The 26,685-nt window shown below is 38.1% G+C and overlaps 1 protein-coding gene and 1 pseudogene across 10 annotated transcripts in view; both read right to left on the reverse strand.

Moving 5' to 3' along the window:
• Rbms2 (RNA binding motif single stranded interacting protein 2) overlaps positions 1 to 26,685 on the reverse strand; it is a 72,117-nt gene that overhangs the window by 30,963 nt on the left and 14,469 nt on the right. For 3 of the 10 annotated variants that reach the window (XM_046466780.2, XM_058586161.1, XM_058586162.1), the window contains exon 1: positions 22,625 to 22,756. In XM_046466780.2, coding sequence (XP_046322736.1) covers positions 22,625 to 22,690 — 66 coding nt within the window. In that variant the 5' untranslated portion in view covers positions 22,691 to 22,756. Of the gene's footprint in view, positions 1 to 22,624; positions 22,757 to 23,852; positions 23,920 to 24,216; positions 24,362 to 26,451; positions 26,512 to 26,685 lie in introns of those variants that run through there. The other 7 variants (XM_058586160.1, XM_058586159.1, XM_046466785.2 and 4 more) reach the window with 5 other exon arrangements.
• LOC124108334 (GTP-binding nuclear protein Ran-like) lies at positions 1,498 to 9,808 on the reverse strand (annotated as a pseudogene).

The raw sequence follows: 26,685 nt of genomic DNA on the forward strand, positions 1-26,685 counted from the left end.
ATTGAACCAAGCGCCCCGCTCATGCCAGGCGAGCGCTCTACCACTTGAGCCACATCCCTATCCCCAATAATAAAAATTTTTAAAAGGCTGGGAATGTAGCTCAGTGGTAAAGTGTCACTGTATTAAGTCCCCAATACCAAAAGAAAGAAAAAAGAAAAACAAGATTGATTGCTATTGGTTTGCTACCATGGTTACACTCTGTTTTAATGATGGTATTAACTACAATCTAAAAATATGACTTGGTCAATAATAAACTTGTTACAAGGCAAGAAAAATTCATAGAAATTAGGATATAGTTCAGAAGGGGAAAAATTATCTCTTACTATTCCCAAGCACCTTCCAGAATTGCTTGCATAGGTTTGACATCAAATAAATATGGTAGGAAAAAATTCACTTTGAAGGAATGATTAAGAGAATCTAAATGGGGGGGGGGGGTGGAAAGGTCAAGAAAGTTCCTAAGTAAAGCTTGTCTGATTTCCCAAAAGAAAATATTTGAAGAGAAAGACCATGTAAACCAATCATGTTTACCTACACATGTAAAAGAGAAAGAGGTAGTATGTGTGACCATCCAGGGTATTGAGGTATTCTTACTGAAGAAGGGGAAAATATGGATCAATTATCATCTCTTAATGACCTATGTTGGATTAACATTCATAAACCCTGTATCCATTTATTTGTCATCAAAATCATCCCCACCCTGGGCCTTTAACTTTACTATTAACCACCAGAGCAGGAGAAAACCCATCCCACATATGGTAGTTAGCTTCTGTAAATGCCTAGCATATAGTAGGCATAGGTATTTGTTAAAATGAGTGAAAAAAACTTAGAGAAAATTTGCTAATTGTGTATTAATAAGTCCCTAAAAATGTCTCACAGATACATCCAGTGACTTGACATCAGGATTCCTGCTGCAACCTGGATATGGGTGAGCCACAGATATTTTTCTGAAGCAGTGGCCTCTAGGGCATATAACATGAATCTCTTTGCTTGGGTTCCAAGTTATAATATCTCCTAATATGAGAAGGTCCACTTTCTCAGATTTACAGACCCCCCTAGTAATTAATTGCTCATGAGACCCTTTGCATTATTTTAGTCATTCCATAAATATTTGAATTGCAATGACATGTAAGGACTGTTTGTTGTGAGGACTCACAGATGAATAAGAATATGGGTGAAATATTTCATAATAAATTTAAAGCACTCCAACAAATCATTAAGGAGGGTTTACAATATAGAAAACAAGTAGGATCAGCCATGTATGGTGGTGAACACCTGTAATCCCAGCAGCTCTGGAAGTTAAGAAAGGAGAACTGCAAGTTTGAGACCAGCCTCAGCAATTTAGCAAGGCCCTAAGCAACTTAATGAGATGCTATCTCAAAATTAAAAATAAAAAGGGCCAGGAATGTATCTCAGTGGTAAAGCAACACTGGGTTAAATCCTCAGTACCAAACAAGAGTGGGGGGGGGGGAGGCAGATGGGCAGGCTGGAGGGAGGGAGGGAGGGAAGAGGAAAGGCAAGGAAGAAAGAAAGAAACTAATAGAATGAAATGTATGTGTTAATGGGGACCCAAGCAAAATGGTATAAGAGCTTGAAAGAGAGGCCAGGTGTGGGTGGCACACACCTGTAATCCCAGCAACTTGGGAGGCTAAAGCAGGAGGATCTCAAGTTTGAAGCTAGCTTGAGCAATTTAGCAAGATCCTATCTCAAATTTAAAAATTTAAAAAGGGCTGAGGATGTAGCCCAGTGGTAGAGCAGTTCTGGGTTCAAGCCCTAGTATCACATCAATCAATCAATATTTTAAAAAGAGCATGGAAGAAGAAACAACTAATTTCTGACAGAAAAGTTTCTCAAAGACAATGTTTGGGTTGTACCTTGAAAGGAATTATAAGCATGCATCACTGTGCCCAACCCTCTCTGTTTAACTTCTTGAGGAACTCCTAAACTGCTTTCAAAAGTGACTGCATTATTTTACAATCCCACCAGTAGTTTATGAGTACTTCAATTTCTTCAGATCCTCACCAATACTTGTTATTTTCTGTCTTTTTTTTTTTTTTATAGCCATCCTTGGAATCTGAAGTGATAATCTCTTTGGAATTTTGCTTTGCATTCCCCTGATGGCTCTCTATTAAAAGTTTACTGTGATATTGGAAAGGGTGGCACAGGCCTCTAATCCCTGTGTTTTGGAAGTCTGAGGCAAGAGGATTACAAATTTAATACTGTGAATTGAACCCAGGGCTGCTCCACCACTGAGCTACATTCCCAGCCTATTATTATTATTATTTTGAGATGGGCTCTCACTAAATTTTGCTAAATTGCACAGGCTCGTCTTAAATTTGTAATCCTCTTGCTTCAGACTTCCAAGACACAGGGATTACAGGCCTGTGCCACCCTTTCCAATAGGACAGTAAACTTTTTTTTTTTTCTAATTTTTTAGATGTTGATGGACCTTTATTTTATTCATTTATTTATATGCGGTTCTGAGAATCGAACCCAGTGTCTCACACATGCTAAGCAAGTACTCTACCACTGAGCCACAACCCCAGTCCACACAGTAAACTTTTAATAGAGAGCCATCAGGGGAATGCAAAGCAAAATTCCAAAGAGATTATCACTTCATATTCCTAGGATGGTTATAATAAAAAAGACAGATAATAACAAGTGTTGGTGAGAATCTGAAGAAATTGAAGTACTCATAAACTGCTGTGGGATTGTAAAATAATGCTGCAGCCACTTTTGAAAGCAGTTTAGGAGTTCCTCAAGAAGTTAAACAGAGAGGGCTGGGAACAGTGGTGCATACCTTCAATCCTAGTGATTCGGGAGGCTGAGGCAAGAGTATCACAAATTCAAGGTCAGCCTTGGCAATTTAGCAAGACCCTGACTCAAAAACTAAAATAAGATAAAATGGGCTGGGGATATAGCTCAATGGTAGAGGGCCCTTGAATTCAATCCCCAGTACCAAAAAAAAAAAAAAAGTTAAACACAGAGTTACCATAGGACTTAGGAATTCCACTCCTAGGTATATAATCTTGGATAATTGAAAACATATGCCTCTTATTGATCCTGTACATAAATTTCAAAGCAGCATTATTCATGGTAGCCAAAGTGGTACTAGAAATATCCATCAACTGATAAATGGATAAATTAAATGTGGCAAATCTATACAATGGAATAATACTCAACCATAAAAATGAAGAGAGTACTGATACATGCTACTACAGGGATGAAGCTTAAAAACATCATATATAGGGCTGGGGATGTGGCTCAAGCAGTAGCGCGCTCGCCTGGCATGTGTGCGGCCCGGGTTCGATCCTCAGCACCACATACAAACAAAGATGTTGTGTCCGCCGAAAACTAAAAAATAAATATTAAAAAATTCTCTCTCTCTCTCTCTCTCTTAAAAAAAATCATATATATAAGAGGAATAAACCAATAACAAAAAAAAATTGTAAGATTCTATTTATACAAAATGTCCAGAACAGGCAGATCTATAGAGACAAAGAGTAGATTAGTAATTCCCTAACTAGAGATTACTTAGGACTGAGAGAAAGGATTGAGAGCTATGCTGTTTCCTTTCCAGACCCTGAATAATGAAACAACCATTCTACCCTACAGATTTGGATGAAAGAGAATTTGTGCCAGAACCTCTCAATGAAATTCTGCTTTCTTCATGCCTGTATAAAGAACCTCCTCAAAGCACATCTTAATGCAGAATTCTGTTCCAGATCTTTCTTTCTAACACTTTAATAGGGCCTTAAGCCCTATCACAAACGTGATTTCATTTATCTTTCGAACAATTCCATGAGGTGGAATGGGAGATGTGCTATTCCTCTTTTAAAATTTGGAAAGTGAGGTTCAATGCTCCTGCCATTGTATAACTCTGCTTTTTGTTAAGCAGAACTAAGTGATAGAAATTCTAAACACTGGCAATACCAAAATCAGGGCAAACAGCTAAGTAAACACATACAGCAGCCCTTTAAATGACCCTACATCCTTTGTTTCTCTCCTTTCTGGAAAGAGAACAGTTATAAGTTCCTGTAGGTAATGTCTGCTTAGAGTAGAACATTTAGAACAAAGGCATCTGAACTATGAATCAGATGGAAAATTAGAGGAAAAATCTTTTACGTAAAATGATGGTGGGCTGAGGGTAAAGGTCAATGGTAAGAATGTGGGTTTGGTATGCACAAGACCTGGGTTTGATCCCTAGCACCACAAAACAAACAAACAAACTAATGTTTACATAGACCCTAGAGTAGCAGTCCCCAAATAACATATTAAGGCAACTGTGTCATGGGCATAGCCTTTACAGGAACCATGTTTTTAGACAGTATAATCCCATGCTTGCAACCACGCTCCAGAAATAATGAACAGTGCAACCAGATTATGGGTATATGTCAGTATAGCAATACCTCATACATATTAGGAAATGTATACACTCACCAAAAAGATTAAATAGATGAAATATGAACACAATAGCCAGTTGCTTTGGGAGAATATGGCTGGGACACTTCCCACTGAGTATTATAATATATTACCTAACCCTCCATTGTTCAGCCTGGCTGGTGGACCACATGTTCAGGAGGACATATGATCTGGGAAGAAAAGTCAAAGGCATGGTGGCACAGGACTGTTAGTCCCAGCTACCAGGGAGGCTGAGGCAAAAGGAACACAAGTTCAAGACCAGCCTCAGAAACTTGATGAAAGCCTGTCTTAAAAAAATTAAACAGGGCTGGGGTGGTGGCACATGCCTGTTATTCCAGTGATACAGGAGGCTGAGGCATGAGGATTACAAATTCGAGGCCAGCCTCAGCATCTTAGTGAGGCCCTAAGAAACTTAGCAAGACCCTGTCTCAAAATAAAAAATAAAAGTGTTAGGGATGTAGCTTGGTGGTAAAGTACTCCTGGGGTTCAATACCCAGAACCACCATCACCCCCCACACAAATTATTTTCTAAGTCTGATAAAACATTTCTTTAAATTAGGATAGAATAGTAAGACACTTGAGTCTATACAGCCTAACTCTTAGACCTATAATCTCCTAATAATTCTTAACATACCTTTTTTTAAAAATACTTTTTTAGTTATAGATGGACACAATACAATATTTTATTTATTTATTTTAATGTGGTGGAGGATCAAACCCAGGGCCTCACATGTGCTAGGCAAGCACACTAGCACTGAGCTACAACTCCAGCCTCCTAACATCTTTTTAAAATATTTTTTTAAATTGTAGATGAACACAATATTTTTATTTTATTTACTTATTTTTATGTGGTGCTAAGGATCAAACCCAGTGCCTCACATGTGCTAGGCAAGCACTGTATCACTGAGCCAGAACCCTGGCCCCCACTAACATATATATCTTAAATCTCAAAAAAAAAAAAAAATTAGCAATCTGAAGCCAAGCATGATGGCACACTCCTGTAATTACAGCAACTCAGGAGGCTGAGGTCAAAAGATTGCAAGTTTGAAGCCAGCCTCAGCAATTTAGTAAGACCCTGTCTCAAAATAAAAAATTAAAAAGGACGAGGAGGGCTGGGGCTATAGCTCAGTGGTAGAGCGCTTGCCTTGCATGTGTGAGGCACTGGGTTTGATCCTCAGCACCACATAAAAATAAATGAACAAATAAAGATATTGTGTCCATATACAACTTTAAAAAAAAGTAGGGGGAACTAGGAGTGTATTCAGTGGTAAAGCACTCCTGGGTTCAATACCCAGTACCAAAAAACAAACAAAAAAGATAGCAAAATGAACAGAATTAGTCCTTGGGAGAATAATAACCTAGTTTATCAAACTCATTACTTTTTCTTTTCTTTTTAAAATATTTAAAAACTGTATTCTGATTCTAAACAAAAAGGAATGCAAATGACAATAGAAAACAAGATTTCCCAATTGAATATATAGCTTTTTTTTTTTTTTTCAGGTTCTCTTGTTTCTCAGGCTGGCCTCAAACTCTTGGGCTCAAGTGATCTTCCTGCCTCAGCTTCCCATGTAACTGGCACTAAAGGCACACACCAATTCACCTGCCTTATGTAGCAGTCTTACATTTGAAACTCAAGAAGGAAATAACTGTGCTGCTAAACAGCTAACATGCAAGTCTAAAAAATGCAGGTAATTAATTTTTGAACTGGCATACTCACTCCAAAGCCCATTCATCTCCTTCAGCATTCCAAAGAGGAAGTACATGTTGGGTTCAGTTACATAATGAAGTGGCATACACACTGCTCCACTGACATCACAGCACAGTTGCCTGTAAAATTAGACTTCCGACACCAGGCTCCAGCTTCATCTTCCCACAAATCATCATCTGCATCTGGGAGAGCAGTTTTCTGAGCAACCTCTAAATTATGCTCATATTTTACTGCCAAAGCTGGAAGCCTGACAATCTCTGGTCTGGTGACACAAAAGCAAGCAGGATACAAACTCCAAATCAGAGTCTCCAGTGAGCTTTCTAGGGAGCCAGAGGGAGGTATTTTCAAAGCACTAGTAACTTTTGGCAGAAAGGTTATAGTCCTGAAGATTCTTTGTGTGGAAGACAATAGATTTTATTTTGCCTTTACTTTCCTGTCCTTATGTCTACTTTGTTGCCACACAACATAATGGGGAAGTTTTCATGTACTCAGTTTCTATGTAAGTCCGGTACATTCTTGTGAGCAACTCTATCACATTACATCAAACATTTTTTTAAATATTTATTTTTTAGTTTTAGGTGGACACATTATCTCTATTTTCCATTTATGTGGTGCTGAGGATAGAACCCAGTGCCTCACGCATGTCAGGCGAGCACTCTACCACTGAGCCACAACCCCAGGCCACATCAAACATTATAATGGGGACTAAGGCTGTGGCTCAGTAGTAGAGCACTTGCCTCTCACATGTGAGGCACTGGATTCGATCCTCAGCACCACATAAAAATAAAATAAAGGTATTGTGTTTATATATTTTTTTTTCTTTTTTTTTTAATGGCACATTGGGCTTCAATACAATAGCCATCTCTCAGTCCACCAATTTCTCCTGGACAGATGTATCCCATACATTGAACTAAACAGTTCCTCTCCTGGTATGGAATGCATGGGATGGACCTAACACCCAAGGTGGCTCCATACTTCTCAAATTCACTAGTCAAATGATATTCCATGAAGTAGCATGTAGTTTTCTCAGTACCATCATCACAAACCAATACAAATTTGAAATGAACTTGAGATTCTCCTTGAGTATCCATCCAGATGTATCTTCCGGAAGCATCTCTATCAAAACGTATTTTTTGGTTCCGGGGAATGAATGTAGGGGCACTTGACCACTGAGCTACATCCCCAGTCCTTTTTTTTTTTTTTTTTTTTTGAGACAGGGTCTCACTGACTTGCTTAGGGCCTTGCTAAATTGCTGACATTGGTGTTGAACTTGCAATCCTCCTGCTTCAGTGTCCTAAACTGCTGGGATTACAGGCAGGCACCCCCACACCCAGCAAAACTCATTAATTTAACTAAGTTTGAGAATGGGGCAGAGGTTAGAGGCTAAGACTGGTTGCCAAAGTGAGACCTGAATACCAAGTCAATTATATAAACAAAGTAATCCCAGCGACTCAGAAGGTGGAGGTAGGAGGATCACAAATTCAAGGCCTACAAAGCCTGCCTCAGCAATTTAGGAAAGCCCTGTCTCAGAATAAAAAAACACAAAGAGCTGAGGATGTAGCTCAGTGGTAAAGCACCTCTGGGTTCAATTCCCTGTACAAAAAAAAAAAAAAAAAAAAAGAAGAAGAAGAAGGAGGAGGAGGAGGAGGCCTAAAGAACTCTAAATACGGGCTGGGTTGTGGCTCAGTGGTAGAGTGCTTGCCTAGCATGCATGAGGCACCACATAAAAATAAAATAAAGGTGTTGTGTCTACCTACAGCTAAAAATACATATTTTTTTTTAAAAAAAAACTCTAAATACTCAGAGCTTAAGCAGAGTACCTGATAAGGAAACCAGAAGAGAAGGGCTGAAGGGCAATATCCAAGGGAGTAGTGTTACCAGGGCCAAGAAAAGGGGCCATTTCAAAAACAGGCCACAGGCAACTCTAGCCAATGTCAGAAGGTTTTATAAGATGAAAACTGATAAATGGATTGAACAAATTAGAAGTACTCTATTTTAGTGGAGTAGTGAGGACAAATGCCAGATTGGAGGGGGATGAAGAATGTGTAGGAGGGGCTGAGATTGTAGCTCAGCGGTAGAGCACTCACCTAGCACATGTGAGGCCCTGGGTTCAATCCTCAGCACCACATAAAAATAAATAAATAAAGGTATTGTGTCCAACTACAATTAAAAAATAAATATTTTTTTAAAAAAATATTTGGAAATTTGGAATCTTTAAAGCTTCCCAGATCCTATTCAAATTATTATAAAGTTTTTTTAAAATACATAAACCTTCAAAAACAGGGAGGACAGATAACAGATGCCAACATTTTCAAAGCTAGACATCAGATGAATAAATGACATATGATTTAGAAGAGCAAAGAAACCTAAAAGCTAATACAAAACAAAGAGAAGGTGAGCCTTTTTCCAAAATAAAAAAAAGCTCAGAAATTGAAGGCACCACATACATTAAGCTAAAAGTCAGAGGTACTATCTATACAGTCAGGCTACCACTACCCCTTTCTATATCCTCTCCAGAAGAAACTAGTTTATTTTTCCAGGAAGCTGCACCAGAGTGGCTCTGGATTCATAGTCACCAAGCACAGCTGGTGACTTAGGGATTAAGTAACATTCCCAGACATTTCTCTAGGTCAATCCCTCCTACAATCCCTAGGAGACTGTAGAATTTCTTCTTTTTGCAGGGTGGGGTGGGGTGTACTGGGGATTGCACCCAGGGCAGCTTAACCATTGAGCAACAGTCCTTCTAGTTTTTTATTTCGAGACAGGGTCTCACTAAATTGCTTAGGGCCTTGCTAAACAGCTGAGGCTGGCCTCAAACTTGTAATTCTCCAGCCTCAGTTTCCAGAGTTGCTGACATTATAGGTGCAGGCCATCATTCCTGGCAAGACTGCAGTATTTCTCTCTGGAAAACTAACCAACCCAACAGAAATGCCCTATAAATAACCATATTCAGGGTTCCCCATGTGCACATAAACTTGACTCCTCTACAAGCCCACTACTTGGTAAGATCTTCCTATTGCCCACAGGGGCTTCCCTCTGGTCTTTGAATGCTTTCTACTTAAACAAGCAGCCCCAAATCATGAAACATAACAAGAAAACCTCTGAAGTCAGAGACCAAAACAAACAGAAAACCAAAAAAGGTACGCAAAAGAAAAAGAAATAACACAGGGAAAGAAACATCATAATAACAACAATAATAAATAGTCTCAGGAAATCTAAACAAAAATAATTTCATCTGTGAAGCAAAAACAAAATCCAATGAAAAATGAAAGTTCAGAGGGGAAAAAAGAGGACTCTTGGAGAAAAAAATAACTATAATAACAGATATCAAAAATATCAACAAGTGGGCTGGGGTTGTGGCTCAGTGGTAGAGCGCTTGCCTAGCACCTGTGAGGGACTGGGTTCAATCCTCAGAACCACATAAAAGTAAATCAATAAAATCAAGGTATTGTGTCCATCTACAACTAAAAAAATTTTTTTTTTAAATATCAACAGCTGCCAGATGCAGTGACGCACACCTGTAACCCCAGCAGCTTGGAACACTGAGGCAGGAGGATTGCAAGTTCAAAGCCAGCTTCAGCAAAAGTGAGGTGCTAAGCAATTCAGTGAGATCCTATCTCTAAATAAAATATAAGATGGGGCTAGAAATTTGGCTCAATGGTCAAATGCCCCTGAGTTCAATCCCCAGTACCCGCCACCCCCCAAAAAAGAAATCAATAGCTGAGCACAGTGGTGCATGCCCATAATCCCAGCAACTCAAGAGGCTGAAGCAGGAGGATCACAGGTTTTAGGCCAGCCCCAGCAACTTAGGGAGTCCATCAGCAATTTAATGAGACCCATCTCAAAATAATAACAATAAAAAGGACTTAGGGTAGAGCTCAGTGGTAAAGTACCCCCAAGTTCAATCCCCAGTACAAGAAAAACAAACAACAAAAACTTTCCAACATTATGAGACAGAGAGGGAAGAGCAAGTTTCTAACAAAGGATCAGGAATCAAAATGGCATTAGTCAGGTTAACAGCAATACTAGAGGACACTGAAACAATGTTTTCAAAATTCTGTGAAAAAATTATTTCCAACCAATAATTAAATATCCAGTCAACTCTCAATTAAGTGTTGGGTAGAATGAAGATTTTCAGACTTTCCAGTTATCAGAAAAAATTATTTACCTTGCATTTTGCGATGCTCCACAATAACAAGAGAGTCAAGTAAAAAAGAGTATGGTTTGACTAACAAGATCCAACCCAGAGAAATAGCAAAATTTCAGGATGAGTGAAGGAGATACTCAATGACAACTATGCAGAAGAGCAACCAGTCCAAATTGGAGCACATGACCAGGAAACTCCAGGACAAATTTCTCCAATTTATAAAAAAAATAAAGCACAGATTTCCTAATGTGTTTAGATGCACTGAGAAATTTACACTTGTCAGAAATTTTGAGTAGAGTGGAAACTACACAGAAAGGCAGCCTAATGTGGTGAGCTCAACTCTGGAGTCAAGCTCTAGCAGTGTTTACAAACTAGCTGCTTGACTTACTAGCTTCATGATCTTGAGAAAGTCACTTACCTACCTGGGCTTTAATATCCCCATGTGCAAAATGGAGATAAATCATACTTATCACATATAGTTTTTAGGAGACTTTAATGAGTTAAATTTTGTAAAGGGCTTACAACATTACCTGGCATGTAAAAATGCTACTTGCTTATTAAATAAAATAAAGCCAAGGCTCTGGAATAGCATCAAAATGAATTAAAGAATAAGGCTGGGGCTGCAGTTGTGGCTCAGTGGTAGAGTGCTCACCTGGCGGGTTTAAGGCACTGGGTTCGATCCTCAGTATCACATAAAAATAAATAAATAAAATAAAGGTATTATGTCCACCCACAACCAAAATAATAATAATAATAATAATAACAACAACAACAACAGCAACAATAATAATGATGCTAACCAAGAAGGTAAAAGACTTGTATTCTGAGAACTGAAAAACAGTGCTAAAAGAAATTAAAGACAATGTAAGATGTAAATATAAGGAAAGGCATTTCATGCTCTTGAATTGGGCAAATTAATGTTAGATATTAATACTATCAAAAATGATCCACAGGGCTGGGGATGTGGCTCAAGCGGTAGCGTGCTCGCCTGGCATTCGTGCGGCCCGGGTTCGATCCTCAGCGCCACATACAAACAAAGATGTTGTGTCTGCCGAAAACTAAAAATAAATAAATAAATATTAAATTAAAAAAAAAAAAAAATGATCCACACACTCAATGCAGTCTCTTTCAAAATCCAATGACTTTTTTATAGAAGTAAGAAAAATCTATCTTAAAATCCATTTACGGAGCTGCAGTTGTGGCTCAGTGGTAGAGTAGGAAGATGAGGTCTTGAGAGTAAAGTCTCTATGATAGCATTAATAACTTCAGGCAAAGAGGAAGAGAAATCTAAGCTAGCAAGTTTGCCTAGCACATGTGAGGCACTGGGTTTGATCCTTAGCACCACATAAAAATAAATAAATAAAGGTACTGTGTTCATCTACAACTAAAAAAAAGAAATTTAAATTCATTTGGGGGCTGGGGATGTGGCTCAAGCGGTAGCGCGCTTGCCTGACATGCGTGCGGCCCGGGTTCTATCCTCAGCACCACATACAAACAAAGATGTTGTGTCTGCCGAAAACTAAAAAATAAACATTAAAAATTTTTTTAAAAATTCATTTGGAATCTCAAGGGACTCCAAATAGCCAAAATAATATTGAAAAGGAAGAATAAAGTCAGAAGTCTCACACTTCCTGATTTCAAAATTTATTTCAAAGCTACAGTAATCAACAGTGTGGTCCCAGCGTAAAGCAGACATACAGATCGACTGTTATGATTTGAATGTGTCCCCCAAAGTTCCAAGAATTGGGATCTTAATCTTCATCATATCTTAGTGATATTTGGAAGTTGGACCTTCAGGAGATAAAGAAGATTAGATGAGGTCTTGAGAGTAAAGTCTCTATGATAACATTAATAACTTCAGGCAAAGAGGAAGAGAGATCCAAGCTACAAGCTTGCTCTCTCTTATCATGCAATGTCTTCCACTGTGATATAATGCAGCTACAAGCTCCAAGAAGAAGCTAAGCAGATGGCGGCACCAGGCTCTTGGAGTTCCCAGCCTCCAGAATTATAAGCCAACTTACTTCTACTCTTTACAAATTACCCAGACTCAGATATTTTATTATAACAACAGAAAATGTCTTAAGAGATCAATGGAATAGAGCACAGAGACTAGAAATATTGGTCAAATGACTTGACTTTTTTTGGTGGGGGGCACTGGGGATTAAACCCTGGGATGTTTTACCACTAAGCCACATCACCAGCTCTTTTTTTATTTTTTGAAACAGGGTCTAGCTTAGTTGCTCAGGGCCTTGATAAATTGCTGAGGCTGGTTTTGAACTTGCAATCCTCCTGCCTTAGCCTTCCGAGCTGCTGGGATTACAGGCATGAGCCACATGCCCATCTTAAATGATTTTTGATAAGGGTGCTAAAACCACTGAATGAGGAAAAGACAATCCTTTCAACATGTGATATTGGGAGAACTGGATACCCACGGCAAAGGAATGTAGTTGCACCTTACCACATGATTATAAAAATTAACTCAAAATGGACCAAAGACATAAAAGTAGGAATCAAAATTATAAAACTCTTAGAAGAAAACATAGGGAAAAAAGCTTCATGACACTGGATGTGGCAATAATTTCTTGAATATAGCACCAAAAGCATAGGGAAGAAAAAATAAGAAAAATTGGACTGCATAAAATTTTAAAATGTGCATTGAAAGACACAATCAACAGAGTGAAAAGACCACCTACAGGAGATAATATTTGCAAATCATGTATCTGAAAAAGGGGTTGGTATCCAGAATATTTAGAAAACTCCTAGAACTCAACAAAATAACACAATTCAAAAAACTGGACAGAATAAAAGCTGGGCATGGTGGCTCACGCCTATAATACCAGCGGCTTATGAGGGTGAAGCAGGAGGATCACAAGTTCAAAGCCAGCCTCAGCAGCTTAGCGAGGCCCTAAGCATCTCAGTAAGACCCTGTCTCTAAATAAAATACAAAATAGGGCTGGGGAGTGGCTCAGGATTGAGAACCCCTGAGATCAATCCCTGGTTGAAAAAAAAAAAAGACAAAATATTTGAATAGACATATCTTTCCAAATATTATATATGTAAACAGACAATGAGCACATGAAATGATGTTCAACATCACTATTCATTAGCAAAACACAAAACAAAATTACAATGTGATAGCACCTTACACCCATTAGGACACTTTAATCTCTGTGTAACAGTGTTGGGAGGTAGGGGTCTAATCAGAGGTGCTCAGGTCAAAGAGGGCTAGGCTCTTATTAATACATTAATGTCATTATTAAGGAAGAGGGTTAGTTATTCTAAGTGTGGGCCTGGGAAGCTGAAGCAGGAGAATCTCAAGTTGGAGGCCAACCTCAGCAACTTAGTAAGACCTTGACTCAAAATAAAATAAAAAGGGCTTAAGATGTGGCTCAGTGCAAGAAGGTCCGTGAGTTCAATGCCCAGTACCCCCCAACACACACACACAAAAAAAAAAAAAAAAAGGAAAAGAGAATTTTTAAGACCAACCTGGGAAATTTAGCAATATTTTGTTTTAAAATAAAATTAAAGAAAAAAAACAAAAAAAGAAAGGGGATGTAGCTCAAAGGTTAAGCACTTAGCTAGCATATATGAAGCTCTGGGTTCAGTGTTACTCATGCATACAAATAGAATGATAAATACAAAATTTAGGATGGGGGTTACTGCTTGAGGGAGATGGGATGGGAGGATGAGAAACTCCTAAGTTTGTACAATTTATAGGGAATGATTCCAGTACTTCAGTTGGAATGTGAGTTCACAGGTATTTCTCTCATGCTTTATAAGTATAAACTCTTTTTTACTGCTATGTAACATATTAAGGATAATAAAAGAATAGAATGAAATAAATTGGAGATAGCAAATATACTTATTATGTATAATTTTTTAATAAACAACTATTTCAAGATATTTTACTATAAAGGGAAGAAGACAAATGGGACAGCAGCTGGAAGAAGTGACATTAAGAAAGTTTTGGGGGGGGCTGGGGATGTGGCTCAAGCGGTGGCGCGCTCGCCTGGCATGTGTGCGACCCGGGTTCGATCCTCAGCACCACGTACAAACAAAGATGTTGTGTCCACCGAAAACTAAGGGATGAATATTGGAAAAGATTCTCTCCTCTCTCTCTCTCTCTCTCTCTCTCTCTCTCTCTCTCTCTCTCTCTTAAAAAAAAAGAAAAGGAAAAAAAAAGAAAGTTTTGGGCCAGGCATGATGGTGCACACCTGTAATCCCAGCGACTCAGGAGGCTAAGGCAGGAGGATCACAAGTTCAAAACCAGCTTCAGAAATTCAGCAAGGCCCTAAGCAATTTAGTGAGACCCTGTCTCAAACAAAAAAATAAAAAATCTGGGGATTGACTTAGTGGTAAAACACCCCTGGATTAAATCCCAGGTACCAAAAAGAAAAAGAAAGAAAAGTTTTGATAATTCTTGCCTAGCCCTGGATTTGATACTCAGCACCCCCATCTCCCCCTAGAATTTTTATTTTGTTTGATTGGAGATATAACAGTCAATTTACATGCAGATATGTGATTATAAACAATACTAGGACTGAGATTTTGCTCAGTGGTACAGTGATTGCCAATCATGCATGAGACCCCGGATTAGATCCCTAGCACTACATAAAATGAATAAACAAATAAGTACTATCAATTGTTAGAAGAATCCAAAAAAGTATATCAATACTTTAAGATGAAAAATTCAAGGTCAGAGAGCCTAAGAAACTTGGCACTAGATCACACAGCTAATAAAGTGCAAAAGCCACATTTAAATTGAGATCTATCTAATCCCTATTTTAGGATTTGTATAGAAGACAATGCTAACTTCCTTTGCTTATTGTCTTATGTGAACTTAATCACATCTATTAGGAAGTATTTTTTTTTAGTCTCTACTAAACAGACTTAAGATATAAAATATTTTAGGTATTTTGGAGGGTAATAAATTGAGTAATACTATCTGTGCCTTTATAGAATTACTTTTCAGTAATAAAGATACCTAAATGATTCCAATATGATGCAAAATTATAAAATACCACAAAGAAGGACAAAATATTAGGGTTGAGAAAGCAAGTCCCCTTTGGGACTGGGAAGTAGAGGTATTAGAACATTTCAGCTGAAGTTGAAGGGCTAAATAAGGTATTGAAAGACAGTTCGGCTAAATTTTTAAATTTTTTGGTCATTCTGAGGGTTAAACCCCTGAGTGCTTTGCCAATGAGCTAAATCCCCAGTCCTTTTTTATTTTTTAGACTTTATTTTATTTTTGTGGCAGGGATTGAACTCAGGGATGCTTAACCATTGAGCCACATCCCAGCCATTTTCATTTTTTAAAAATTTTGAGACAAGGTCTCACTGAATTGCTGAGACTGGCTTTGAACTTGCAATCCTCTTGCCTCAGTGCCTGAGCTGAGCTGCTGGGATTACAGACTTTTGCCACTGCACCTGGCTTATTTTTTAAATAAGGAGGATCGTGAGTTCAAAGCCAGCCTCAGCAAAAGTGAAGTGTTAAGCAACTCAAAGAGACCCTGTCTCTAAATAAAATACAAAATAGGTCTGGGGATGTGGTTCAGTGCCCCTGAGTCCAATCCCCAGTATCTGACCCTCAAAAAAGGAGGGGTGTAGGCTAGAGATATTGTTCATAGGCCAAGTACTTACCCAGCATTTGGGAGGTCCTGGATTTCATCCCCAGTAATCAATAAATAAATAAATAAATCTCAGAATACTACCTCCATCCTCTTTGAGGTTTTATATAATTTTCTCTTCCCTTACTTTTTTTAATATTTATTTTTTATTTTTTAGTTGTAGTTGGATACAACACCTTTATTTCACTTGTTTATTTTTTGTATGTGGTGCTGAGGATGGAACTGAGGGTCTCGCACATGCAAGGCTAACGCTCTACCGCTGAGCCACAACCCCAGCCCCTTCCCTTACTTTTTTTAAATTACAACTTTACTAGGTCAGGCACAGTGGCACACACCTGAAACTCCAGGAACTCCAGAGGCTGAGGCAGGAGAATCTCGAGTTCAAGCCTCAGCAACTTAGGGAGACTCTAAGCAACTCAGTGAGACCCTGTCTTTAAATAAAATATAAATAAGGGCTGGGGATGTGGTTAAGTGGTTTAGTGACCCTGGGTTCAATACCCAGTACCAAAGAAAAAAAAGAAAAAGAAAAAGAAATTACAACTTTACTGAGATATAAGTCATACAATGCAATTCACTCATTTAAAGCATAAATTCAGTAAAGCGTAAATCAAAGAGTCGTGCAACCATAACCACAATCAATTTTAGAAGATTTTTATTACCCCCAAAAGAAATCTAATACTCATTACACTTACTTCCTATTTCTTCCACCCCTTGTCCCCCCCCCAGCCCTGGGCAATCACTAATCTACTTTCTTTCTATATGGATTTCTGTCTATTCTGGACAGAAATAGTTTTAAAAGAATCATGATATGTAGCCTTTTATGACCGTCTTTTTTCAGTAGCATAATTTTTATTTTGTTGGTACTGGGAATTAAACCTAGGGGCGCTTGACCACTCACATTCCTAGTCCTTTTTTTTTTTTTTTTTCGGTGTGGGGGGGTACTGGAAATTGAACTCTGGGATATTCAACTACTGAGCCACATCCCCAGCTCTATTTTACATTTTATTTAGAGACAGGGTTTCACTGAGTTGCTTAGTGCCTCACTAAGTTGCTGAAGCTGGCTTTGAACTCACAATCCTCCTGCCTCAACCTCCTATGTCAATGGGATTACAGGAATGTACTGAGACACCCAGCTCTGTTTTCCACCTTAATTGAAGTTCATAAAAGATTAATCTATACATGAGACTGGGGTTGTGGCTCAGTGGTGGAGTGCATGCCTCTCACATGTGATGCACTGGGTTAGATCATCTGCACCACATAAAATAAATAAAATAAAAACATTGTGTCCACCTACAACTAAAATATAAAGATTAGTTTATACAAACCATCCATATTTCCTTACCTTCTTTCACTCATCAACCTACTCCAGTCTCACTTTTGCTCCCTACTACTCTGAAATTGCTTGTCAAAATCATCAATCACCTTCATACTAACAAAATCAATGACTATTTTTCAGTCCTTATTTTCCATTATATAATTTTATGGACTGCCTGTTCAACTTTTAATTCCAATTAATCTCTTACTCTAATCTATATTTTTACCTTGTTCTGTTTGTCATATTCTTTTCTGTTTTATTGAAAAATTTCCTATGGATTCAGAAATGCAAACCAGAATCAAAGGACACAACCAGAGAACTGCAGTTAACACAACTGGTAAGCAGAGTGAATGTAATGAAATCAGTGGGATGGGGGGTCCAGTAAGGTGGAGAAAATAAGGAAAGGCAAGACAGGTGGATATTAGGCTAGGGAATTAGGCTTTTTCCAGCAGGTAATATATAGCTATGAAAGTGTTTTATACAAGAAATAATCTGTGCTAGAATGCTGGGGTGTTGGAAGATTGTTCTGGAAGCAGGTATAAAATTACTTGGAGGCAGCTAGGCATAGTGGCACATGCCTATAAACCCAGCAATTTAGCCAGACCTATCTCAAAATAAAAAGAACCAGGGATGTGGCTCTGTGGTATATCACTCCTGGATTCAATCTCCAGGACAACCAAAAATATAAATTTCTTATATTTGGGGGCAAAGCATAAAAGGTAGGAAAACAGTAGACAAGGACATCATGTGGAATGCTTACTATAGTAGTAAAAATAGTCAAAATTGATAGTACAAATTAGAGTGGTACGTAAAAATGGAATGGAGGGATCAATGTTAAGATATCACCGCTAAGCTTCAACCAACTGAGTTAACTTAATACTAATAACATAATTCATAGCTGTCCTAAGCCAAGCATGGCAGCATGTACCTGTAGTCTCAGCTACTCAGGAGGTTCAGGCAAGAGGACTGCTTGAGCCCAGGAGTTTGAGGCCAGCCTAGGCAACATAGTAAGACCTTGTCTCTCTCTCTCTCACACACACACACACACACACACACAAAGCTGTCCTAGTCAAGAGATATTAGACCTACAAGTTCTTAGTTCTCAGTTCTCTTCAAATTGATTAGACAAAAATGTAGTAAATATAAATGCAGAAAATTCTCTCTCCCTTTATAAGTAGAAATGATTCCAGCAGTGTTTCTCACTCTCTTCTGAGTAAACACCTTGACCATCTCAGTTTACTGAAGCTTATCAAAGACTAAAGATCTGGCAACACCCACTAGTCAGTCCTATTTTCATCACAGCCTCCAGCCCCACATTGGTCTTCAATGTGTTAACATCAAGAAGAAATTGAAACTGTATGAAATACATGGGGAAAGCAAATTATCCCACATTAAATGCAGTCCCTTTTCTTTTTTTCCAAAGGAAATGGTTGTTGATGCTATGAGGAGTTAAATTATAATAACACATGCCAGGGAGATGATGTCAGGGAAGGTGTGGTTAGGCCCTGTACAAGTATGAAATTCCTTTAGTCCCAAATATTTCCTCCTTCAACCTCACCTATACTCCAATCTCCCTACTGAGACAACTCACTCAAACACTGAAGATACAGTGGCAAGACCCTAGAAATAACTTTTTTTTTGCTTCAGCCCTATAACAAAGACTAATTGAAGGCCATTAAAACTGATGTTTTTAAAAAGTACATTAAATTATCTTCCAGAATCCCTTTTTGAAGTCCACATTTCCCCTTTCTGTAACTATTTTAATTCCAAAGAAATAAATGGGAATTTAACACTATATCCCAATAAAGATTGCCTTTATTAGGCATTATGCTTTTGTTGACTGCATTCTTATATTTAACACCAGCCAAAAAGTAAGAAAAGTATGATTATCATGAGCTTCTTAGAAACTTCCCCAGTAAGTATATATTTCAAAATAAAATAATCCTGCTGGGTGTGGCGGCGCACACCTGTAATCCCGAGGCAGAAGAATCATAAATTCAAGACCAGCCTAGGCAGGACCCTATCCCCAAATAAAAAAGTGAAAATAAAAAGGGCTTGGGAGGACTGGGGAAGAGAAAATTATACAAGGCTTATACAAGGCCCTGGGTTCAATCCCCAGCACTGCAAAAAAAAAAAATAAATAAATAAAAAAAATGGGGTGGGGGTGATGGGGATGTAAAACACCTGGGATTCAATCCCCAGAAAAGAAGGGGAAAAAATTAAGTAATCCTACTTTTTAAAATCTAGTAAATAATACACTTTAATATAAGCAAGTCACAAGTGGTACACAAAAAACAACTTTTCAAAATGGTAATATCGGGCTGGGGATGTGGCTCAAGCGGTAGCCCGCTCGCCTGGCATGCGTGCGGCCCAGGTTCGATCCTCAGCACCACATACAAACAAAGATGTTGTGTCTGCCGAAAACTAAAAAATAAATATTAAAAAAAAATTCTCTCTCTCTCTCTTAAAAAAAATTTAAAAATCAAAATGGTAATATCTCTGGTAATCTGTTATTCTAAAAACCACAGGTGATGACTATAGACAACAGCAAATTATGGTGTAAAAATTCTGGTCTTTTTTAAAAAAAGTAGCAGATATGTATAATTTGATTGCTTTTTTAAGGGATGGGTGCTGGGGACTAAACTCAGAGCTTCCTGAGTATGCCAAGCACATGCTCTACCACTGAGCTACATACCCCCAGCCCTATTTCCATTTTTTAAACATTTGGAGCAGGTCCAACAACTTTATTACATAGATTGGTTCCACCTGATATCTTCCTATATCTTACAGGTTATCTTAATAGAAACAGCAAATTAGCTACTGTCAAGATTAAAACTCTGTTTTGGCATTTTAAAAAAGTCTGGATACGAGTACAGTGACACATGCCTGTAATCCCGGTGGCTGAGTCAGGAGGATTACAAGTTCAAGGCCTCCTCAGCAACTTAGTGAGACACTGTCTCAAAATAAAAAAGGGCTGGGGATGTAGCCTGTGACAATGAGCCTCAGGGTTCAATCCCTGCTACAAAAAAAAAAAAAAAAGTCTCAAATGACACATACACCAAACTATTACCAGTTACTTTCCTTGAGGAATTGGGTTGAGTAAAGAACTATAGGACACAAAGGGAGGACTATTTTATAAATCCCTTTATGTTTAATTTAATAAAGGGTATACCTTACATTTATCACTAAAAATCTAAGTTATTTTAAAAATTAATGTTAGATTATTTTTAAAAAGCACAAATTACATGAATACATTTTCATGCATCCATAACACTTGTCCCAAAACAGAGAAACAAACATATTAAGCCTATATGTCAACAGCAGACTAGAAACATGGTAAAGCATTAGTTTAAATACACTCAACATTCACAATCTAACAAAAACACACAAGAGTCATATATACAGACACAAAAGGATGTAAATATACAGCATCCTTAGATGTCTCATACATAACAGTGACCCATAGAACCCAAAGATTGACAAACATATTAGTAACAATGTTACTAATGTTATACAATGTTATTCCTATCCTGCCCACTGGTCCCAATGTTTCCTGAATTTCTTCCTATATCTTACAGGTTATCAGGAAGAGATATGAAATTTGAATTCAAATTTACAACCATACCTTTTGCTCCCTATACTGCACTAGATTTAGAAGCTAGTTAAACACTTCTTATTCTCCCAGGGGGTTGAGGGAGTGGAGAGCTGATGATGAGAGAGGTTTTAGATATCTTCAAATACATAAGACCCTGAAATAGGAAAACAGTCAATTTTGGAGATTCATTTTACTTTATTTTAGTGGGTTCTGAGTAACCCCAAATGTGAAGAGAAAAAAAAATCTGGAAAGAAGCTTTAATACAGTACTATACCAATTTGAAGAGAATAAAGATAGATGAAATATTCCCCTCTCAAATATATCTGTATAATACATAAAACTGTATAACATTTAATAGGAGGTTATCAGGATATGCATATTCAACAAATATGTATGAACCTTTCATTCTTAAAGACATAAACAGAATAAAACTATACAAACTAACAACTATAACTTAACATTAAGTTTGGGTCTATAAACGTTCACCCACTAGGGGCTGGGAAAGCAGTTAAGTGGTTAGAGCATTTACTTAGCATGCATGAAGCCCTGGGTTAAATCCCAATATCAACAACAACAAATAAATAAATAAATTCACCCACCGCCCTGATTAGACACTTAGGTTTAAATATACCTGCAATGATCTCTATAGGTACACGAGAAAGCAGCAGAGATCTTTGCAACCTCCAACATTCTATTAGATGAGCAAAAATCCCTGTCTTATTAAGAACAGTTACAATACCCAGACAGTGAGTAGAATCTTCCTGCTACAGCATGAAGTTTCTTTCTTTCTTTTATTTATTTATTTTTTGGCAGTGCTAGAGATCAAAGTCAGAGCCTCATGCAAGCTATACAAGCACTCTACCACTGAGCTAAATTCCCAGCCCCATAAAATTTCTCTTAATCAATACTGTGCCCTGAAATGCCAAGAAACTCCCAAGGATATTCCCTGGCAAATGTGGGCAAGATTGTCCATGTCTTTCCAGACTGCCCATGTGCCCAACCACAGTACATCTCTCTGGAAGCCATGGTTAATCATAAAGACTCTAAGGATCCCTGCTAAGCCTGGTTATCTGCAGAGCTCCAAGTATCAGATCATAATAAGCAAGATCCAAAGAATCACAGACCTTTATGCCTTAATCCCAAGGCATGTCATCTCTCAAGATTCCTTCTTTACAAAATGAGTGGGATAGGGTCTCAGGGTCTAGAAGAACATACCCAGTTCTTGATGAGCTGTGAAATTGTACTACCTGTGATTTCAGCAGTCTGGTGATAGTAAGGAAGGTAGGGGGCTTGGGATGTAGCTTAGTGGTAGAGTGCTTGTCTGGCATGCAGGAAACCCTGGGTTTGATCCCTAGCACAATATAAATACATACATAAAATAATAAATAAATAAATAAATAAATAAATAAATAAACAAACAAACAAAAGGCAGAGTGGAGGAGAATAGACATTGTTGACCAAAAGTCAAAATGAGTTTGTTGGGAGAGGGCTAGGGGACACGGTCTGAGATGACATATTATCCCCATGGAGATAGGTGTATCATCTGGGAGTCTAACTTCATTTCTCAAGGATACAAACTTGCAAGCTTGATTTGTTTTTAATTTCCATGCCTTCTCAGGCCTCATAAACAGGGACTGTAAACTCTTAACACCAGAACCAGGTGAGAAATGGCACCAAAAGAAGTAGTGGAAAAGAGAGCACTGAGCCGAGGGAGGAACTCATTCCCCTCTTAAAGGAGAATGCTAAAGCCAAGGGCACTCCCGGATCCCCAGAAAAGGAAGTAACTGAATTCCAAAAAAGCTCTTTTCCCTACCTTTTTGTTGTTCTTGTTATAGCCAAAAGTTGAAATCCCAGGCCTGGAAGTTACTGATAGCAGCATTTTCTCTTTAATGTTAGAGAACTGAGAAAGAGAAGAGTGAGAAGGAAAGGGAGGGGGTAAAGAGGGAGAAAGAGAGAGAGGGAGGAAAAAAAAAAAGAGGGAGGGAGAGGGAGAAGGGAGGGGGAGGAGAAAGGGGAGAAAGGGAGCAGGAGAGAGAGATGGGGGGGCTGCGGGTAAGAATGAGTTAGGGCTGCTTCTACGTCACTGAGAGAAGTTAGTCCAGAGTCTGAACGAGCCACTTCCACTGGGTCCTAATGCCCAAGATATTAGTTTTTTGTTTTCCATAAGCTCAGTAGTTAAAGCTAGAAAGAAGAATCTGTAGGTCTAACCCTTTTCAAATTCATCCCCTTTACTCTGTGAACAAGTTCTGATTCTTATAAAAAGACAACAGAAATTTCCCTTTCCTCAGATCTCAGCTATAAGAAGATTTTAAGCTTGATGCCAAAGGGACCACTGAGATATTGACTTGGTGAATACATAAAGAAAACAAATTCCCAGCAACTCAAGAGGCTGAGGCAGGAGGATAGTTCAGAGCCAGCCTTAGTAATTTAGCAAGTCCCTATGCAGCTTAGCAAAGAAATGAAATATAAAAAGGGCTGGGGATGTGGCTCAGTGATTAAGTACCCCTGGGTTCAATCCCCTACCAACAAAAAAAGAATATATACTGAGATAGAGTATATTTAGAGTGATCTTAATGCTCTAATAAAGAACAGAGGAACACACCAAAAAGCAGAGAAAATAAAAAATGGGGAAAAATGAATTTTAGATCCTTAGATAGTTCTGTTTCTCCCAGATTACGCTAATACCCTGGGACTCCTATTTCACATTCTCTCAGGAAGGAGTTCATATTTAAGAAGGCATTATCAGGCCGGGTGGTGCATGCCTGTAATCCCAGCAGCTTGGGAGGATGAAGCAAGAGGATAGATCACAAGTTCAAAGTCAGCCTCAGCAAGTAAGCAAGACCCTAAGGAACTTAGTGAGGCCCTGTTTCAAAATAAAAAGATAAAAAGGTCTGGGGATGTGGCTCAGTAGTTAAGTATCCCTGGCACCCTCCCCACCAAAAAAGCCATTATCAGACTGAAATATATCTTATTTGACTCTTTATCCCACTATTTCCAAGTCTTTTAAGATCCATGAAGCTGAAATAAGTACAGCAACTCACCAAAACTGGAATTTATGTCCACGCTGAAGTTTGTAGAGTTGGGAGGGCTGCTTAAGTCCTCTTGGAGCTGTAAAAATAAATATATACATAACTATTTAAAGAACATATGTTTTAAAGAAGAAAAATAGAAAATTTCCTAGGGAGAAAAACATAACTTAAGAGTAAGAACCTAACACAGTTGTAACAAGATTTAAATCTAATAGTTTCAAAGAAATCCCTTGTAGGAGAAGCCTTAACAAGAAAATTCTAGTAAGCCAAAAACTTAACATTGATACCCAGGAACCCTCCCCATCTAAGTGGAACAGGACTTAGAATGAAAGTGTTCAAATCCCTTCTTAAGGCCACCCTGCGACATCACAAGTACCCTCCAAACATCAATTGATCCAGTCTGTTTTGTCACAACAAACATAAAGCTCCTAAAATGAAGTTCTGGTCTCCAGCCTGGTTTTCCTGTCACTTTTTTTGCTATGATAATGGAACAGACAGTACTAGCATTCTGCAGAGTAAATACACACATACACATCCACCCCCAGTCTGTAACTTTCATTTCCAATAGGACAGGAAGTGCCTGCGCAGCTCAAGGGACACAGGAAGGGTGGGAACAGCCTCAATGTGGGAATTGCAACTGAGATTGGAAATAGGAGCCAATTACAGCAAATAAATAAATAACAGCATCTCTCAGTAATGACATATTTTTCAAAAAAGCACCTTCCCTGCCCTCAGATACTCATTAATTATATACCAATTTATCCTTGCTATTGAAGTCCTTGGTAGATACCTTCTCCTTTGGCTTAATGTGGTTCAGAAAACTTACTCTTGAGGACCAGATCCATAAAGGCAATCAATTTAATTTTTTAAAATTCTAATATTCACTTTTTGAAGGCTGAGTTTTTTTGTTTGTTTTGTTTGTGTGTGTGCTGGGGATTGAACCCAGGGTTCCTGCAGGCTGCAGTAAAGGCAAGCACTCTACCAGTGAGCTATGTGTTTCTTTTATATATTTATTTATTTTTTTAGATGTTGATGGACCTTTATTTTGTTCATTTATTTGTATGTGGTGCTGAGAATCAAACCCAGTGCCTCACACATGCTAGGCAAGCGCTCTGCCACTGAGCCACAACCCCAGCTCCCCCGTGTTTCTCTTTTGTAGTTGTCATCCTACTGATGTGTCTCACTGTAATTGGCTATTCATGGTGTTTTTTTTTTAATTGTAAATTAACAATTTATAGCTCTTATATGGAGTACAAAGAGATATGACTTATGAATATAATATGGGATAACTGAATCAAGCTAATATATCCATCACCTCAGATAACCCATCATTTCGTTGTGGTGAGGACATTTGAAATTACTTAGTAATTTTGAAATGTACAATACACTATTTTTTTTTCCTTAAAATATTTTTCAGTTGTCGATGGAACTTTATTATTTATTTATATGTGGTGCTGAAAATCAAACCCGGTACCTCACACATGCTAGGCAAGCACTCTACCACTGAGCCACAACCCCAGCTCCTGTAATACACTATTAATAAAATTCACCAAGGTGTGCAATTAGATCTTTAAAAAAAAAGAATCTCATTTCTCCTGAGATTTTATACCCTTTTGTACTCCCCCACCTCTCAGCCTTTCTAACAGCCATTCTACCCTCTGCTTCTGTGAGTTTGATTATTTTAGATTCCACATGTGATGAGAACATGTAGTATTTGTTTTTGTGTGTCTGGATTCTTTTACTTAGCATAATGTTCTCCAGTTCCATCCTGCAGTTACAAAATGACAGAATTTCCTTCTTTTTAAAGGCTGAATAGTCTTCCATTGTGAAAATATGCCATATTTTCTTTATCTATTCATCTGTTGAGAGACATTTAGGTTGATTCTATAACTTGGCTATTATGAATAGTGTTGCTATGAATATGAAAATGACAATATCTCTTTGACAAACATTTCAAATCTTATAAATTAAGTTTGCTTTTAACTGATACATAAAAATTATATCTATTAATGTGTAGCAGGCAATGTTTTGATATATGCACATATTGTGTAATATTTAAATCAAGTCAAACATACCTAACCCCTCAAACATTTTCATTTGTTTATGATGAAAACATTAAAAATCATTACTTTTAACCTTTTTTCAAAGAGATGGAGTCTCAGCCAGGTGCAATGGTGCACACCTATAATCTTAGCTACAGGAGATTTGAGGCAGGTGGTTTGAAAATTTAGGCCAAGGGGCTGGGACATAGCTCAGTTGATAGAGTGCTTGTCTTGCATGCACAAGGCCCTAAGTTCTAATCCCCAGCACCCTCCCCCCCAAAATAAAAAATAATGTAAAATATGAAAAAGGGCTGGGGATGTGGCACAGTGATTAAGCACCTCTGGGTTCAATTCCCAGTACCAAAAATAAATAAATAAAATAAAATTTGAGGCCAACCTGAGTAACTCAGCAAGATTCCATCTCAAAGCAAGATTTTTTTTTTAAAGGGGAGAATGTAGATGTAGCTCAGAGACAGAGTACTTGCCTAGCATATACAAAGCCCTGGGTTCAACTCCAGCACTGGGGGGAAGAAAGATTATATTAGGACAAAGCAGGTTAAACTACATACCTGGAAAATACTATATCAGAAGTTCCACAGGGACCACTCAATCCAATTTTTCCTTTCTCTCTTCCCCCATTAGCAAATGAACTGATTATTCAAAAATTCTTTTCGTGGATCTGGGTTGTGGCTCAGTGGTAGTGCAGTCGTCTGGCATGTGTGAGGCTCTGGGTACTATCCTCAGCACCACATAAAAATAAATAAATAAAATAAAGGTATTGTGGCCAACTATAACTAAAAAAA

Source organism: Marmota monax, unplaced genomic scaffold, assembly GCF_021218885.2.
Source record: "Marmota monax isolate L192 unplaced genomic scaffold, Marmota_monax_Labrador192_F-V1.1 WCK01_AAM20220418_F8-fsc00151, whole genome shotgun sequence".
Classification (NCBI taxonomy): domain Eukaryota; kingdom Metazoa; phylum Chordata; class Mammalia; order Rodentia; family Sciuridae; genus Marmota; species Marmota monax.